The sequence below is a fragment of the Sinocyclocheilus rhinocerous genome, unplaced genomic scaffold (assembly GCF_001515625.1).
Source record: "Sinocyclocheilus rhinocerous isolate Xijiao unplaced genomic scaffold, SAMN03320098_v1.1 scaffold231, whole genome shotgun sequence".
In the NCBI taxonomy this organism is placed as follows: domain Eukaryota; kingdom Metazoa; phylum Chordata; class Actinopteri; order Cypriniformes; family Cyprinidae; genus Sinocyclocheilus; species Sinocyclocheilus rhinocerous.
The window spans coordinates 317,266-333,129 of NW_015640454.1; the positions used below are offsets into that span (position 1 = coordinate 317,266).

The following is a 15,864-nucleotide window of genomic DNA, read 5'->3' on the forward strand; positions in this document are numbered from 1 at the left end:
TCGGTACCACCGGTACTTAAAAAAACCTGGTACCGTAACGTTTTAATTTTTTTAGTACTGACTTGGTACCGAAATGAGTAGTTTCTTCCACTGTTAGAAGGAAAAAACTCAAGTGATTGCGCCGGCGCCGCATGCGCACACACAGTTAAGCATTGCTACCTTGACAATGCAGCCTGTTCATTATCATAATAAAATACAGTCAGTCAAACATATGGAAAAAAAAACATTGCTCAGTTCAAATATGTAGTAAAATCTGTGCCGTTAAGTGTTATCACCGGACCGCCGTGATGTTATACAAAACACTTTGTTTTACGTGGATATTGGAATGCCAGTGAAGTAGGCTACATAATAAATAATAATTTGCCATTCAAATACATCGCGAATACGGAAACATTTGATTTTGAGTCAAATGAGAGACCCAACGTTGGTTTCAGTTTCGTTTTAGCCTAAATGAATTCGTTTTGGCTTGTCGTTTATATTGCTATAGCTTCTTATATTTTTAATTCTTGTTCTTTTCTAAATACTGTTAATTGAAAGGATTTGTTGTGGAGTGAGGGGAACTAAAATAGCCTAGCTATGTTTCAAGATTATTTTAAATTAGAATTGAATTAAATTAGAAAGGATAAGTGTCTGTGAACCATTAAAAATACTAACATTTTTTATTTTCCCGGGGATTAATTTTACATGCGCAAAAAGCAGCAAACAACAGAACATGAAGATTCACATGGTCTTCATATCACGCACCTGCAGCGCTTCTGCGAGCGGAGAAAAACATCATAAAGCTAGGCTATATATAAATATATAAATAATATATTAATATAATAATAATAATAATATATAGGCCTATACGAGAAATATATTTTTACTTAGGCCTAAATAATAAATTAAGAAAACGAAAGAAAACTGTGCAACAAGTAGCCTAGTATTCAGAGTTTCAGTTCATTTTTGTGCTGCGCGAAAGGAAACTGATTGTATTAATCGGTCAAAAATTCTTACGGTCGTTTAACGGTTAACCGGTCAAAATGAACATCCCTAAGGTAAATAATAAAAAATATATTATAATAATAATACATATGTAAATAAAACATAATAATATAAATTAATAAAAAAATATAAAGTAATAACATTAATGGCAGTGTTTTGAGTTTTTGTGTAATTCTGTAAATTATCATAAAAAATGTAGACACAATATAAAATATCTTAATAGCCCTTAAAAACTGTGAATTCCGACTGATTTTGTAGGTAAATATGACCCAGACATGTTCTTGACAGTTTGTGTTAGATTCACCCACACAAACACACTCTATCCGGTCTAACTGGAGTTTCAAAGCTTTGAGGTCATGTACTTATTAGGTTTGTTTAAAAATGACATCATCGCAGCTGCTTATGACCTCATCAGCCCAAGACACGGGAAATAGGCCACATGTGATCCGCATTAGAACATGGGCTCATGCTGTGGGAGAAATTGCAAAAGATTTTAACAAAGCAGCATGAAACGCTCCACAAGAGCGACTGAATATCTGGGCAAACTTGAGACCACAATTGCCGCATGCAGACGCTCACACGTGTGACTGTGTTCACAAACACACACACATCCAGGCAGCGTCTGGACATTCTCAAGAGTTAAAAAAAAACAACTACAGAAACCAAACCATCCAATGACATGAACACACACACACACACACACACACAGTGGCAGCGTCTGGAGACCTTTAAGATCATTACCAAAAGGAACAGGCATGTCTACCACTGCATTTTCCCTGCGTTCCTTTTGTCCACCAACCCTCCGTCAGCATTCGCTCCTTCATTTCTCCTTTTCTCCATCACTCACCTCCACTTCACTTCTCCATTTAATTATAATGGAGTCTCTGACCCTACAGCAAAAGTTTCTTGGTCTTTTATGTTCAGCTTCTTCAACTGCAGCACTCAATGATGGATTATTCAGACTGTGTTTTCACTAGGAACCATTATAACGTTTAATATGGAATGCTGGGATACTGAACCAAAACATCTGTGCAATGTTTCTTTAATGTTCTCCCTCATCCGGGCAGAGAAAGCTTTTTTATCCTATTTACATACAAATATTGCATATTTAAATGTTCGATTTGTCATTTAAAGGGGTCCTATTATGCTTTTTCACTGTTTTAATTTTAGTCAGTGTGTAGTGTGTATGTTTGGGCATAAAAAAGATCTAGAAAGTTACAAATCTCAAAGTTCACTCCAAAGAGAGATATTTCGTTTTTAAAAAAATCCCTTTTCAAGAACTACAACGAACGGCTCGTTTGGACTACAGCGTTTGTTTTCCGGGCTTTGTGATATCACAAAATGGCTCATTAGAATTTCATCACAAATAATTCCCGCCTACAGAAATTCGAATGGTTGGGGGGTGGGGAGGGGCGAGGTTGTGGTTAGAACGCTTGGTTGAGTGAGTGCATCAAATGTTGTTTCCGCCCAGATAAACTTTTAAAAATAATGTATTATTTTTCAAACGTTTTATTTTAACTTTTTATTTAAAATGTGTTAAAATGACAGTAATTTGAATGATAAAATCATGTTGTTGTATTTTTTTTTTCTGTCGTGTAATCGACTATTGTTTTCAGTGTCGACTAGTAGGAGCTGTACCGTTTAGTTGACTAGTCGACTAGAGCCGCACATCCCTGAATAGGACCCCTTTAAGCAACACCAAACAGAACTGCAAAACTTGTAGACAAATATAGTTATTGTAAATAAATAAATAAATAGTTCACAGGTTCGGAGTCAGTGAGACTTTAATGTTTTTCAAATAGGTTTCTAAGGCTGCATTTATTTAATAAAAAATACCGTAATACTGTAAAATATTACTACAATTTAAAAGAGCTGTTTTTATTTGAATATGTTTTAAAATGCAATTTATTCCTGTGATGCAAAGCTGAATTTTCAGCATCATTACTCCAGTCTTCAGTGTCACATGATCCTTCAGAAGTCATTCTAATATGCTGATTTGCTGCTCAAGAAACATTTCTTATTACTATTAATGTTGAAAACAGTTGTGCTGTTTAATATGTTTGTGGAAACATTTTTTTCAGGATTCTTTGATAAAAAAGAAAGTTTAAAATAACAGCATTTATTTGAAACAAATATTTTGCAACAATGTCTTTACTGTCCTTTTGATCAATTTAATGCATCCTTAATGAATAAAAGTATTAATTTTTTTTTTTTAAACCTTTGAACAGTCGTATGTACAGGAAAAAATAATAACCAATCATATCACAGCCTAACACATTTCAACCAATAAAATCCTGACTCAAATTATCAAGTCCCACCCCCTTTATTTTCTACACAATATTTGGTTCCACTCAGAAACATTACACAATGCATCACATTATAGAAGTTAAATATCTAGTGATTGTAATCTCATGTCTTTATGTCAACTCTCTTGCCTTTAAAACTGCTGTTCTCCTTTAAAAGTGAAACTCTAAACATTAAGCATTTCTTTCTTTAAATATCTTTCTTCCTCTCTCATTTTCTACTTCTGTCAGGTGAGAGAGAATGATGAAACAGATCAAGCAGACAGTGCAATGAGTGACGTGTGAATCATGCTGATTTCAACCACACTTCTGTAGGATTTGTACCTCAGAGGGAGAGATTCTCCCAAACACACACACACACACTTGTGCTGACCTGTACATGTGCTGTGGAAACCCCCCTCAATGATGTCAGTAGACATGAGCCACAAACTCCTCATCCTGACCAGAACTTTCCACAAAAACATCACCTTTGCCTCTATGTGTGTGAGATATTTATGCACTGTTAAATATGAAGCAAACTTTTCCATCTGATACAAACCTAAAACTGATAACAGTGTGATGCTGCAGGAGACTGAAGATAAACATCTGCCTTGCTGTCTACTGTCTACACGTGTGTATTTGGAACTCTCTACATGTGCAAAATCTCACTATACAAATACACTGTAAAAATGATTGAATTCCAAAGTTTATTGGAGTACTTATTTATTTAAAGGTATAGTTCACCCAAAAATGAAAATTACCCCATGATTTACTAGTTACTTCAATAGTCCAAAAGAAGTCCAATAAAGTGCATCCATCCATCATAAATAGTGTCCCACACTGCTCCGGGGGGTGAATAAAGGCCTCCTGAAGCGAATCGATGCATTTGTGTAAGAAAAATATCCATATTTTAAATTTTATAAACAGTAATATCTCTAGCTTCTGCTAACTGTCGTACGTGCGTTCACAATAGTCTTTTGGACTATTGAAAAATAACACCCATTCACTGCCATTATAAAGCTTGGAAGTGCCAGGATATTTTTTAATATAACTCTTGATTGCATTTGTCTGAAAGAAGAAAGTCATATACACCTAGGATGGCTTGAGGGTGAGTAAATCAAGGGTTAATTTTCATTTTTGGGTGAACTATCTATTTAAATAAATATTTTGGAGTGCTTCTTTCAAGTAATATGAAGTTTACTTATTTAAGAAAATATTATTTCAGTTTTTCTACTTCAAAAGGTCACATTTAATCAATGTTTCACTCAACTGGTTCCGATAGAGTTTCATGTTAGCCTTGATGGTAGCATAAAAAAGAAGCATAAAAACACAAATATTGGGTGCATTTTAATTAAACAGAACTATTTATATCAAGATTGTCCATTACCACATACAAATTAAGTATATTTATAGTCAAAATATCTCTCATCTGCCATCGTTGAGTTCATCCCAATGCATTCTGGGACTGTCTTCTATTAAGTATACATGCTGTTGTTGATTTCAGCCAGAATGAGACATCTTAGAAGACAGCACCATTTTGCACCCTAAAAAGTGTGACTATGATGCAAAAAAAAAACGTCGTCTAGGCAGCTCACAGGCTCACAAACATGCAGTATTTTCTATCATGTTTTAAGAAACAACTAGAGAAATTTAAGCACACCTAAATTAACCCAATATTGCTCAACAGATTTGCTTCATGCAAATAACACACTCTTTTTGTCTGTTTTCTCTATGATTTTGAGATTCCCTCTTATTCCCCAGTCTTTCATCTCTTCTCTGTTTATCTTACAGGTCCATAGTGAAATGTGTCAGCATTTAAGAGAATTGAATTACATGTGCAGGCTTTGAAATGAAATATGATTTTGCTGTGTGTATACGGCAGGGGTTTGGTTAAGGTTCTGTGGTGACTCGGTGTCTCGCTCTGTGGAAAAAAAACACACGATTCTTTCCATTTTCTCCAAACACTTCAACTTCAAACTGAAAGGTAGACCAAACCTTAAAGACACATCAGCATTCCATGAACCCTGTGTGTCTGCGGTCAAAACCCTCGGGATGAACACTAACATTACCTACAGTCCTTCTGAATGACTCACATCCACTCACGGACTCTTCCAATCCCACAATCCTTCAGTTTTTGCTATCAAGTCACACCGAGCGAACACAAAATTTCTCTGGAAAATGTTAATGTTTTGCGAGCAAATGCGAAAGAACTGAAATATATTTTTTCCACCCATCTCACTTTTTTCACTATCACTGTCTCTTTAAGGGACACACAGACTGCACACATAACATGAGTAGTATGACATGTCTTTCTGAGCAATAGAGTCTGAACAAATACAAGCACAACCATACTTCACATGTACTTTATACTTATTTTAAATATTTATGGTTAACCTGACTATTAAACAGACAAGCATACATGACAGTCTATAAACCCTTGTGCCAGAGGGTAACCCTACAATCTTACATTAGCACTACATAACCACGACGAGTTGCTAAACAAATACGCACACGTTCCTCTCTCACTTCTCCACTGGACACAGTCACAGAGACGTGCTGAAACACTTCAACATTCAGTGAAGACCACAGACACATGACCACAAATCCCTGCTGAAGGCCCACAACACACTGACAACAAGAGCGAAGAAACACAGCCCAACACAAATGAGATCTATCTACCACTGGATCTCAGTTGTTACTGTTAGACAGCAACGGCTCGCATCGAACTGCTGAGCCACAAAAGTGCAAAAAAAAGCTTGAGAAGCCTCTAAGGAGACGCTTTGAGAAGATGTGACTCCTCCTTACCTCAAACACCTCCTCATCCAAGATACGTGTCCCGAAGACCACAATGCCTTTGGTGTCGATGATGGGGTGAGGGCTTCTGGATAGCGTCCGTGTCACCTTTTTCTTACAGTCCAAAACCAGAGTGATGCTCTGTTTGTGAACGCTGATCGCCACACGGTGCCACCTGACACAAACACACAAACACACACACGAATGAGGGTCAATCTGTCGATCTGTCTGTCATCCATCTATACATCTGTCTATCCATATATCAATCAATCTATCTATCTATCTATCTATCTAATCTTGTTCTCTATAACTATCTATCTATCTATATCTTGTTCTATCTATCTATCTATCTATCTATCTATCTATCTATCTATCTATCTATCTATCTATCTATCTATCTATCTATCTATCTATCTATCTATCTATCTATCTATCTATCTATCTATCTATCTATCTATCTATCTATCTATCTATCTATCTATCTATCTATCTATCTATCTATCTATCTATCTATCTATCTATCTATCTATCTATCTATCTATCTATCTATCTATCTATCTATCTATCTATCTATCTATCTATCTATCTATCTATCTATCTATCTATCTATCTATCTATCTATCTATCTATCTATCTATCTATCTATCTATCTATCTATCTATCTATCTATCTATCTATCTATCTATCTATCTATCTATCTATCTATCTATCTATCTATCTATCTATCTATCTATCTATCTATCTATCTATCTATCTATCTATCTATCTATCTATCTATCTATCTATCTATCTATCTATCTATCTATCTATCTATCTATCTATCTATCTATCTATCTATCTATCTATCTATCTATCTATCTATCTATCTATCTATCTATCTATCTATCTATCTATCTATCTATCTATCTATCTATCTATCTATCTATCTATCTATCTATCTATCTATCTATCTATCTATCTATCTATCTATCTATCTATCTATCTATCTATCTATCTATCTATCTATCTATCTATCTATCTATCTATCTATCTATCTATCTATCTATCTATCTATCTATCTATCTATCTATCTATCTATCTATCTATCTATCTATCTATCTATCTATCTATCTATCTATCTATCTATCTATCTATCTATCTATCTATCTATCTATCTATCTATCTATCTATCTATCTATCTATCTATCTATCTATCTATCTATCTATCTATCTATCTATCTATCTATCTATCTATCTATCTATCTATCTATCTATCTATCTATCTATCTATCTGTCTGTCCGTCCGTCCGTCCGTCCATCCAAAGTTTTCCATATGTATATGTATTATTTAAGTGTTTCTGCAGTGTTTATGTAGTTACACAGGGCGTCACACCTGTGTCTGCTCACCTGTGCAGGTGTTGGCTTCACACCCGTGTGACAGATTAAATGTTGCACATCAAAGCTAATAATGAAAACCAAACACACTAAATCCTAACCAGACATTACGTAACCGGCCCTGCAGTTTCCAGTGTCAAGAAAATATTGACAAAATCACACAACATATTTCATATTTATTACACAGCTTGTGGTGTGTCTTACTTTCCGTCCGCCAAGTTGACCCCTCTGAAGAGCGGGTAGTCCTCTGGGCTGGGTTTGCCCAGGTGATCCTCGTACAGGAAGACAGGAGAGCGTCCCACCTCCAGACCGAGCTGCTGGATGCCCTGTTCGTTATACACCGACAGCAGGAAGGACTGACTGCCTTTTTTAGGCCTCACCGTCGCCAAGATGGAAAAGTCCTCAGGAAACACGGATGCTAAAGAGGGACAGGGTGTTATTTTTGGAAATCAAAAGTGTTTTGGTGGGGGGTTCTATGAGCAGACAGACGCTGTCAGGTAACAAAGATAAAGTGTTTGACATGGATAAGAGCAGAATGGAAAGCGGTTGGATCTCAGGCACATCTTTGGAAAACTCTGTAACAATGTGTGTGTGTGTGTGTGTGTCTAACTGTGTTGATAAGAGTCTTGAATACACTGGGAAGGAGTAGAGAGAGCGAGAGAGGTGGCGAGAGTAATGAGGAGAACAGCTGTTCCCTAAGAGACATTTTATTACTCTAATGCATCTAGCAGAGAGAGGTGAAGAGAACAAGCACAGAGAGAAAATCACAAGTACAAACAGAGAGAAAAACATATGAATATGAACATTCTGTTACTGTTTACTCAACATCATATCATCTCCAAACTATGACTTTCGTTCTTGTGAGGAACATAAAATGTGATGTTTATTGGAATCTCAGAGTTGACTCTTTTCCAAACAATAAAAGTGAATGGGGTCTAGAGCTGTCAAGCTCCAAAAATGCCAGAAAAGCATTATAAAAATATCATAAAATTGCTCCACATGATTTGTACATTATATTCTTCTAGAAAGTTTGGAGTAATTTTAAAGAAATGAATACTTTAATTCAGCAAGGATGCAATAAATTGACCAAAACTGACATTAAAGGCATTGATGTTACAATTGATTTCTATTTCAAATAAATGCTGTTATTTTAAACATTCTATTCATCAAAGAATACTGAAAAAAATCACTGTTTCCACAAAAATATTAAGCAGCACAACTGTTTCCAACATTGATAATAATCAGAAATGTTTCTTGAGCAGCAAATCAGCATATTAGAATGATTTCTGAAGGATCATGTGACACTGACGAGTGGAGTAATGATACTGAAAATTCAGCTTTGATCACAGAAATAAATTATATATTCAAATAAATTCAAATAGAAAACAGTTATTTTAAATTGTAATAATATTTCACACTATTACTGGTTTTACTGTATTACAGCAAATATATACAGCCTTGGTGAGCAGAAGAGACTTCTTTCAAAAACATAAAAAAAATCCTACAGACCCAAATGTTTGAATAGTGTATTTAAGACCAAAATGTAATATTTTATTTGCTTAAAGATGCATATTTTCTGTCACTGTCTTTAACCCTGATTTCATATTTGAATCTAATCCTAACAGCAAACAAGACTTAAGAGTTTTATGGTGCTTTTTTGAAGCTCGAGAGCTCCTGATTCCTGTCTGGAAAGGAGCAGCTTTTAGAATGACATTTTTGGGTGAACTGTCCCTTTAAGACTGAACTGTAAGTCCAGTCAAACTTCAAAAAACAAAGAAAGAGAAGGGGGAAAAAATGAAGAAATTAAACAGTCTCTTTCTAAAACGAGAAAAACAGACATGACTTCTGTCGCGCGCACACACACACACACACACACACACACACAAACATGTGCCAAACAGATGGACCTCACATGTCCCACTGCCAGGACCTCTGGGAAAATCTAGCCTGCTTGGACAGGAAGTGAGTTTTCCAGTCATCCAAAAGACAAAGCATCCATACATCTGTGCAGTAAACACACCTGATGATTGCTGTAGTGTTTAGTGTGTTTATGCCATTGTGTGGAAACACTTTAATAAACTGCACAGGTTTAGAGTCATTACTGGACTTCAGTTGCATGTTACTAAAAGCTCTCCTTACAGCCTTCCTGGAATCCCGTCTCCATGTCTAACTCCTCCTTTTTCTCCTCTGTTTATGTCTGGAGATATTTTTTGAGTCTTCAGATGTGATTCTGCTCAAGTCACATCATTACAGACAGTCTACATCTCTAAAAACCTCATAAAACACACGTCTCATAATAAAACTAATGAGGTTATTTGAGGTCTGATCTGCACAGATTTCTTAAATGTCTAAAATGTTAATAATCTGAGGCGTCCTCTAAGAACAGAGAGTTTCATTTCTGCTTTTGCTTACATTATGTGCTTAATTTCACACACTGTGTGTATAAATGTCCAGAAATGAAGAGATGGCACCAGCGACCAGACGAACCTCACGATATGTAACGTCCGACTGAAATGGAAATGTTTTAAATCAAAGGGAGGCGTTTATCTAAAAACAAGCTGTGCAGAGAAAACCACTGCCACTGAAAACAACCTTAACTTAAATAACAGTCAATGAGCAAACAGTCAACATTATATTCTGCGTCTAGACATATTCTATTACTGTTTCATAATAGACATTTTAGTATTATTTATACACTTGTAGTTTTAATTAATCATGTGAACTAGCTTTTATTCTTATATTTTCAGTTTTCATTTAAATTTTAGTTCAATTTTAAGTAATTTTGCAATTAATTCAGTCATTTTTATGATTGTATAGTTCACTTTAGTGCTTCATAACCAGTGTTGTTATTGTTAACTAAAATAAATAAAGCTGAAATAAAATAAAATATAAATATTACATGAAACATTTAAGCTTATAAAAATGAAATGAAAATTTAAAATGTTGCCTTGGCAACTGACTGAAATAAATCCGTTTAAGTTTAAGCACTAAAATCATTCAAACTGAACTAAAAATTTGTTAAAACTACTAATACTTGCGTGGAAAAAAAAACGAATAAAAAATAAAGTACTTGACAAAATTGAATCTAAAACTCTAACTATAAATAAATACTATAACTATGAAAGCTTGTTTATGCCACAGAATAAAAAAATATAAAAATACTGGTTCAATTCTTTGTGAGATATTCTTTCCCTGCTGTTAAAGAGCTATTCAAAACTAGATATCACCGCTGTGTGAAGTGAAACAATTTTCTGCACCACTTTATGGTTTTGTAAGTGATATTCTAGATCACTTAATAGATCACAGGGGATGAGGACAGAAAAGAGAAAAGAAGAGTCTGTTTTTCCCATTATCTGTCCTTCATCTCACTCTTGATCTGTCTGTTCCTGGGCATTTCGTGCAGACTTACTGATCCATCAGCCTTCTCCAGAAAACCCTGTGACATGTGCGTACGTGCGTGCGTGTGTGTGTGTGCGTGCGTGCGTGCATGTGTGTAAGTAATGACATTTTTCATGACACTTTTATGATTTCATGAGGTTTGCTACATGCTCACACAAGTGTCATGTTCACAAGCAAGCACCAGCTTTACACACACACACACACACACAAACACAAATACACATGACAACAAGAGATGCTCTGTGCTTAAACACAGAACTGAAGGTCAAAGGGCGGGAGCCAAGGGCCATCACTCTGGAGACGAGGTCTGCCTGTCACCAGGGCAATATGAAACAAAACCAGAGTTCAGAGAGGACGTGATATCTATGGTCTCATCTCTCCCTTCCCCTCCAGTCAGAATTAGGTCTTTATGCAGAAACCTAAAGGAATGCTGAGGAATCACATTACTGCACTCCTGAATCATTGCACCCTGCACAAGTGATTACAAGATCCTCTTTTATAGATCAAACTACTGGTTACGCCTATAAGTACAACTGAATAGTTATTAATTAGTCTTTAGTTACTACACTGAAAAAAATGGTGCTGATTTTCACTCAGAAATTGCTTGTAAATTTCACAAATAATTACAAAGAAACAGCAAGTAGCGCATTGAATTAAACAGTAGCAAAGTGAAACATTTTGTTTAATTAAATAAAATAAAATTTAATTAAATTACTTTTAATTAATTAATATATATTATTATTATAATAATAATATTTAATAATAATAATAAATAACTATCGTAAACTCATTCATTCATTCATTTATTTTATCTTTACCTTATAAATAAATTTATTTATTTTAGGGCTGTCAAATTGATTAATAGCGATTAAACACAACCAAAATAAAAGTTTATGTTTACATAATATATGTGTGTGTACTGTATATATCTATATTTAAATACACATACATACATGTATATATTTAAGAAATATATGTATATACATGTAAATTCTTGTATGTATATATATATATATATATATATATATAGTACACACACATATATTATATAAACAAAATATTATATATATAATAAAAAATAGATAAAATAAATAAATAAATTATATTTACCTTATAAATAATTTAAATTAATTCAATTACATTAAAGCAAGTTTCTTTTTTTAAATCAGAATTAAACATGGAATTTTGAAGTAGAGACTGAAATAGTATTTTCTTGTAAACCGCACACCAATCTTCTTTGTCTTATTTACAGCTTTGAAAATATTTTTTTTACAGTGTAGCCTAAACTGGTTTGCTGGCCTTTAATCTGGTTTTCCAGCTTGGCAAAGAGCTCAATACCTCATTAAAACCAGCAAATCAGACCAGTTTGGGAGACCAGTTATGGTTCAGCTGTGTTTTTATCACATATCCCTTTTATAGACAGAGTCTCTGTTTTTCATCATGTCTTTCTAGAGGTTTGGCTTTCCACCATGTTTACAAACCATCACCAGAACTCCAGTGACCTACGACCCTCTCTGTTACCCTGGAGACACGGCACAGAAGGAAGACAATTGCCTTATGGGTATGGATGAGGAGGAGGAGTGAGACAAGAAGAGGAGGAGGAGTTATGAAATTATGACGAAAAAGAATAGGAACTTCTTGGCCATGAGAGATTTTCTTAGCCAGCTGCATGTGTGTGTGTGTGTGTGTGTGTGTGTGTAAAAAGTAAATCCTGAGCATCTGAGTGAAAAGTGTACAGAGAGAAAGAACATATGCATTGTATTTGGAGCGATAGATGATTCATTTCTTCCATATGCTTTCACTCTGCCTATACGATTCTCAAGCAATCACGCGTGTGTTTACTTAGCTGTACTTAAGGGACCAAATCATCCCCAGAAGTGAGTTAAATCTGACAAAACCTCCCTTCTGAGGACAGCTGGGGACATCCTCAAAGCTAAAATGATTCAGAAATGAAGTGGTTTTTTTTAGAATTAAGAAAAAAAAAATATGAATAAGCATAATCAGCTGAAACCAAATGCAACAGAAGTCAATGACAAATCAAATCCACTTTAAATAGCTAGGCAAATGTGTAAACATTGGACGTACCATGGGCGTCGCTAATAAATGACTACTCAGCCCCCCTAAAATTTAGCGATTAGCTCCATAAACTGTACACGAATTCGTGATCGCCTCAGTCCCCTTTAAATTTCATATGAAAACGGCGGCAGACTTCGATCGGCTCCTCCCCGTCTTTCAACGCGTTCTTTTTCAATCCACAGAGCGCGGCGGCGCAGAGCGAGAAACAGAGAACAAGGTGTGTGTTTATCGATAGATCATAATATTTGCATCTGTGCAGTTCTGTTCTTTGTCATAAATACAGTTGACAAAATATCATGCGGAAGCAATAATCGGTTCTCCATCTACTGTAGCCTAAGTTTTCACTGCATTCATCACACCACAGCTGTTTGAACGCATATTTTATAAACGACCAGGTTGGCATTTTCAACTTGAGTTTGCAACACAGTCAGTGTGATCTGAAGTAAGAGACTCTTACTTCAGTTTGATTTAGTCTCATCTAGTTTAGTCTCATTATGCTGGTATTGCATCTCTCTCCTCGTCTGCCTCGTCTCTCCCTCCTTCCATCAAATTCTTGAGATTTTCAGAGTTCCTTCCAAAAGGACAGTCTAGGGCACCGTGACTCTGCGGCCCATTAGTGATGAGGTGCTCAGACACAGAGAAGTCAGAGAGCAACATGGACAGTAAGGCCCAAAATATACCTAAGTAATATCATGTTTTTAGCCACATACTATATATATATATATATACATATATATAAAAAATTATTATTTTTTTTTTTTAGTCTGGAAACTAAAAAATGTACTAGCCAATGGCGATTCTATTGCCCAGACGTGTGTAAAGGGTTGATTATACAGTATGTCTGCAGAGGATGAGAAGATGAAAGAGTTTCTGAAAGAGTTATTTAGGGCAGAGTGTCTGTGTCCTCTGAACAGACACCAACAGCCCAAACAATGGAAAGATGGAGAAGAAAAGTAAACAGATGCACCTGTGTGTGTTTATGGGTTCATGCATGCTCACGTGTGAGTGTGTGTGTGTGTGTGTTTGTACTCACAGGGGTAGAGTTGTTTAGTAGGAGCGCTAAGCTGTGCATCTTTTGTGACTCTATAGGCGACATCAGGCCCTTTTGATGACTTCCGGTGTGTGCAGAAGCCTGTAGTTTTCGATACACCCTCCGGCAAACTGTGAAAATCTAAAATCTTTAGGAGATCGGCTGGCTCAGCTGCAGAGAGAGAGACAGAGAAACGCAAAATTAGTTTACAGCTATTTCAAGTTACATATAAAAACCAACAATTGTCTCTCAGAAACTGTAACACATTTATACAGCTTTCACACTTTAACACATTCTATAATAAATTATATTATATTATATTATATTATATAAAATGTTTACATTTTTCCTAGGTTTTATTATTCTTTATTTTATATAGTAATAGAATAAAATACAGTAAAATACATACATATATACTGTAAATAATTTATCTTTACCATAAATCTAATTTTAAACATGTATTTAGATTAAAATACATTTTAAACAAAAAATTCACTATTGAATATATATTTCTATTCCTATAAGAAAACTGTTATATTATATTATATTATATTATATTCTTTAAATAAATACATAAACACAAGAAATACATGCAATAAACCCGTTTTTATTTAATTACACATGCACTTAGCATACTATCATGTCAGTATGCATGCTGAAAATAGTATGCATTATACACTGTATACTGTGCAGTATATAATAACGCAGTAAACTAAGTCATCATGCCCACAAAACCACAAATCTGTCGTTAGCAACCTAAAGCACCAATAGAACGAGCGACCACAGCTCAAAAAACCTAGCCAAGTGTTTCATGTGTTTAGAGGTCGGCTGACCATATACGAACACTGGATACCAGGCACGTGCACACATAGACATCAAAGGGGGCTTAAGCACCTGCCCTTTTTCTTCCTTGAGAGAAAGTGCCCTTTTTTCTGTTTGTTTTTTTTTTTTTAATGAATGAATATATGTATATATGTGTGCGTGTGTGTTTCTGTTGCGCACAGCTTTCCCTGTCAAACAAATAAAAAATCAAAATATCAGGTCGGGTAGGGAAATGTTGAGACTTTCTCCCCTCCACGTCTCCACGTCTCCGCAGCACAGCAGTGTAGCACACATTGATCGGCACATCACAGTCACAGTCAGGCAGAGAGCAGCAGAAGTGAAGCCCTCCCTCCCTTTCCAGTAGTGTTTGTCTTGGTGTGGAGGTGAGTGGTGATGAGCAGAAGACTAAGCTACCTGTGCCTCGAATTTACAGCTAATTATCCAAAAGACAAAAGGCAAATATAGTTAATTTGTCTCGCTAACATCCATGACTCATGAGAGCTACCATGTAAGTTAGCTAAAGTTTAGCTAAGGCAATAGGAAGTCTAGGTTAGACCAGTTCGCATTTTTTCATTGCATGATTCAGTTTACTAAAATGCATATAGAATGATCACAAAATTCAAGATATGGGGGCAGATATGTATATTTCTGTCAGGACCACTATCGTCAATATAACTTACGATTAGCATACATTTTAGGTTGGGGGAATGGTTCTGTTCTGGGCAAACACTCCCTGCCCATCCACGCAGCCTAGCATGGACAGGAGCAGGGAGAGCAGAACACCCCCCCCACTAGGGTAACAGAACAGAACCAACATCAATGATAAATGTAGCAGATACCATTAATGTTCTACGTGATTATTTTAACAACATGATTCAGTGGACTGACTCAATGATATATTCACTGCCAAGTCCTGACTGAATGAGAGGAGGAGCTGGGGATGGAGGTGGGTGATTAGTTCCTGAGCGAAGCGATAGCTGCTGAATAATGACTGAAGGGACCTTATGAAGGGAATTATGACTGGTGTCGTGATCCTATAGGTAGACGTGGATCAGCTGAGTGTCAGCTGATGCGAGCTTGACTAACATGGCCTGCCAGAACTAT

General features: G+C 35.6%; 1 protein-coding gene across 2 annotated transcripts in view; it reads right to left on the bottom strand.

The window, feature by feature from the left end:
• LOC107752937 (collagen alpha-1(XI) chain-like) overlaps positions 1-15,864 on the bottom strand; it is a 112,339-nt gene that overhangs the window by 69,551 nt on the left and 26,924 nt on the right. For both annotated transcript variants that reach the window (XM_016569008.1, XM_016569007.1), the window contains exons 2-4: positions 13,942-14,109; positions 7,638-7,851; positions 6,072-6,234 (exon numbers count right to left, since the gene is read on the bottom strand). In XM_016569008.1, coding sequence (XP_016424494.1) covers positions 6,072-6,234; positions 7,638-7,851; positions 13,942-14,109 — 545 coding nt within the window. The remainder of the gene's footprint in view (positions 1-6,071; positions 6,235-7,637; positions 7,852-13,941; positions 14,110-15,864) is intronic.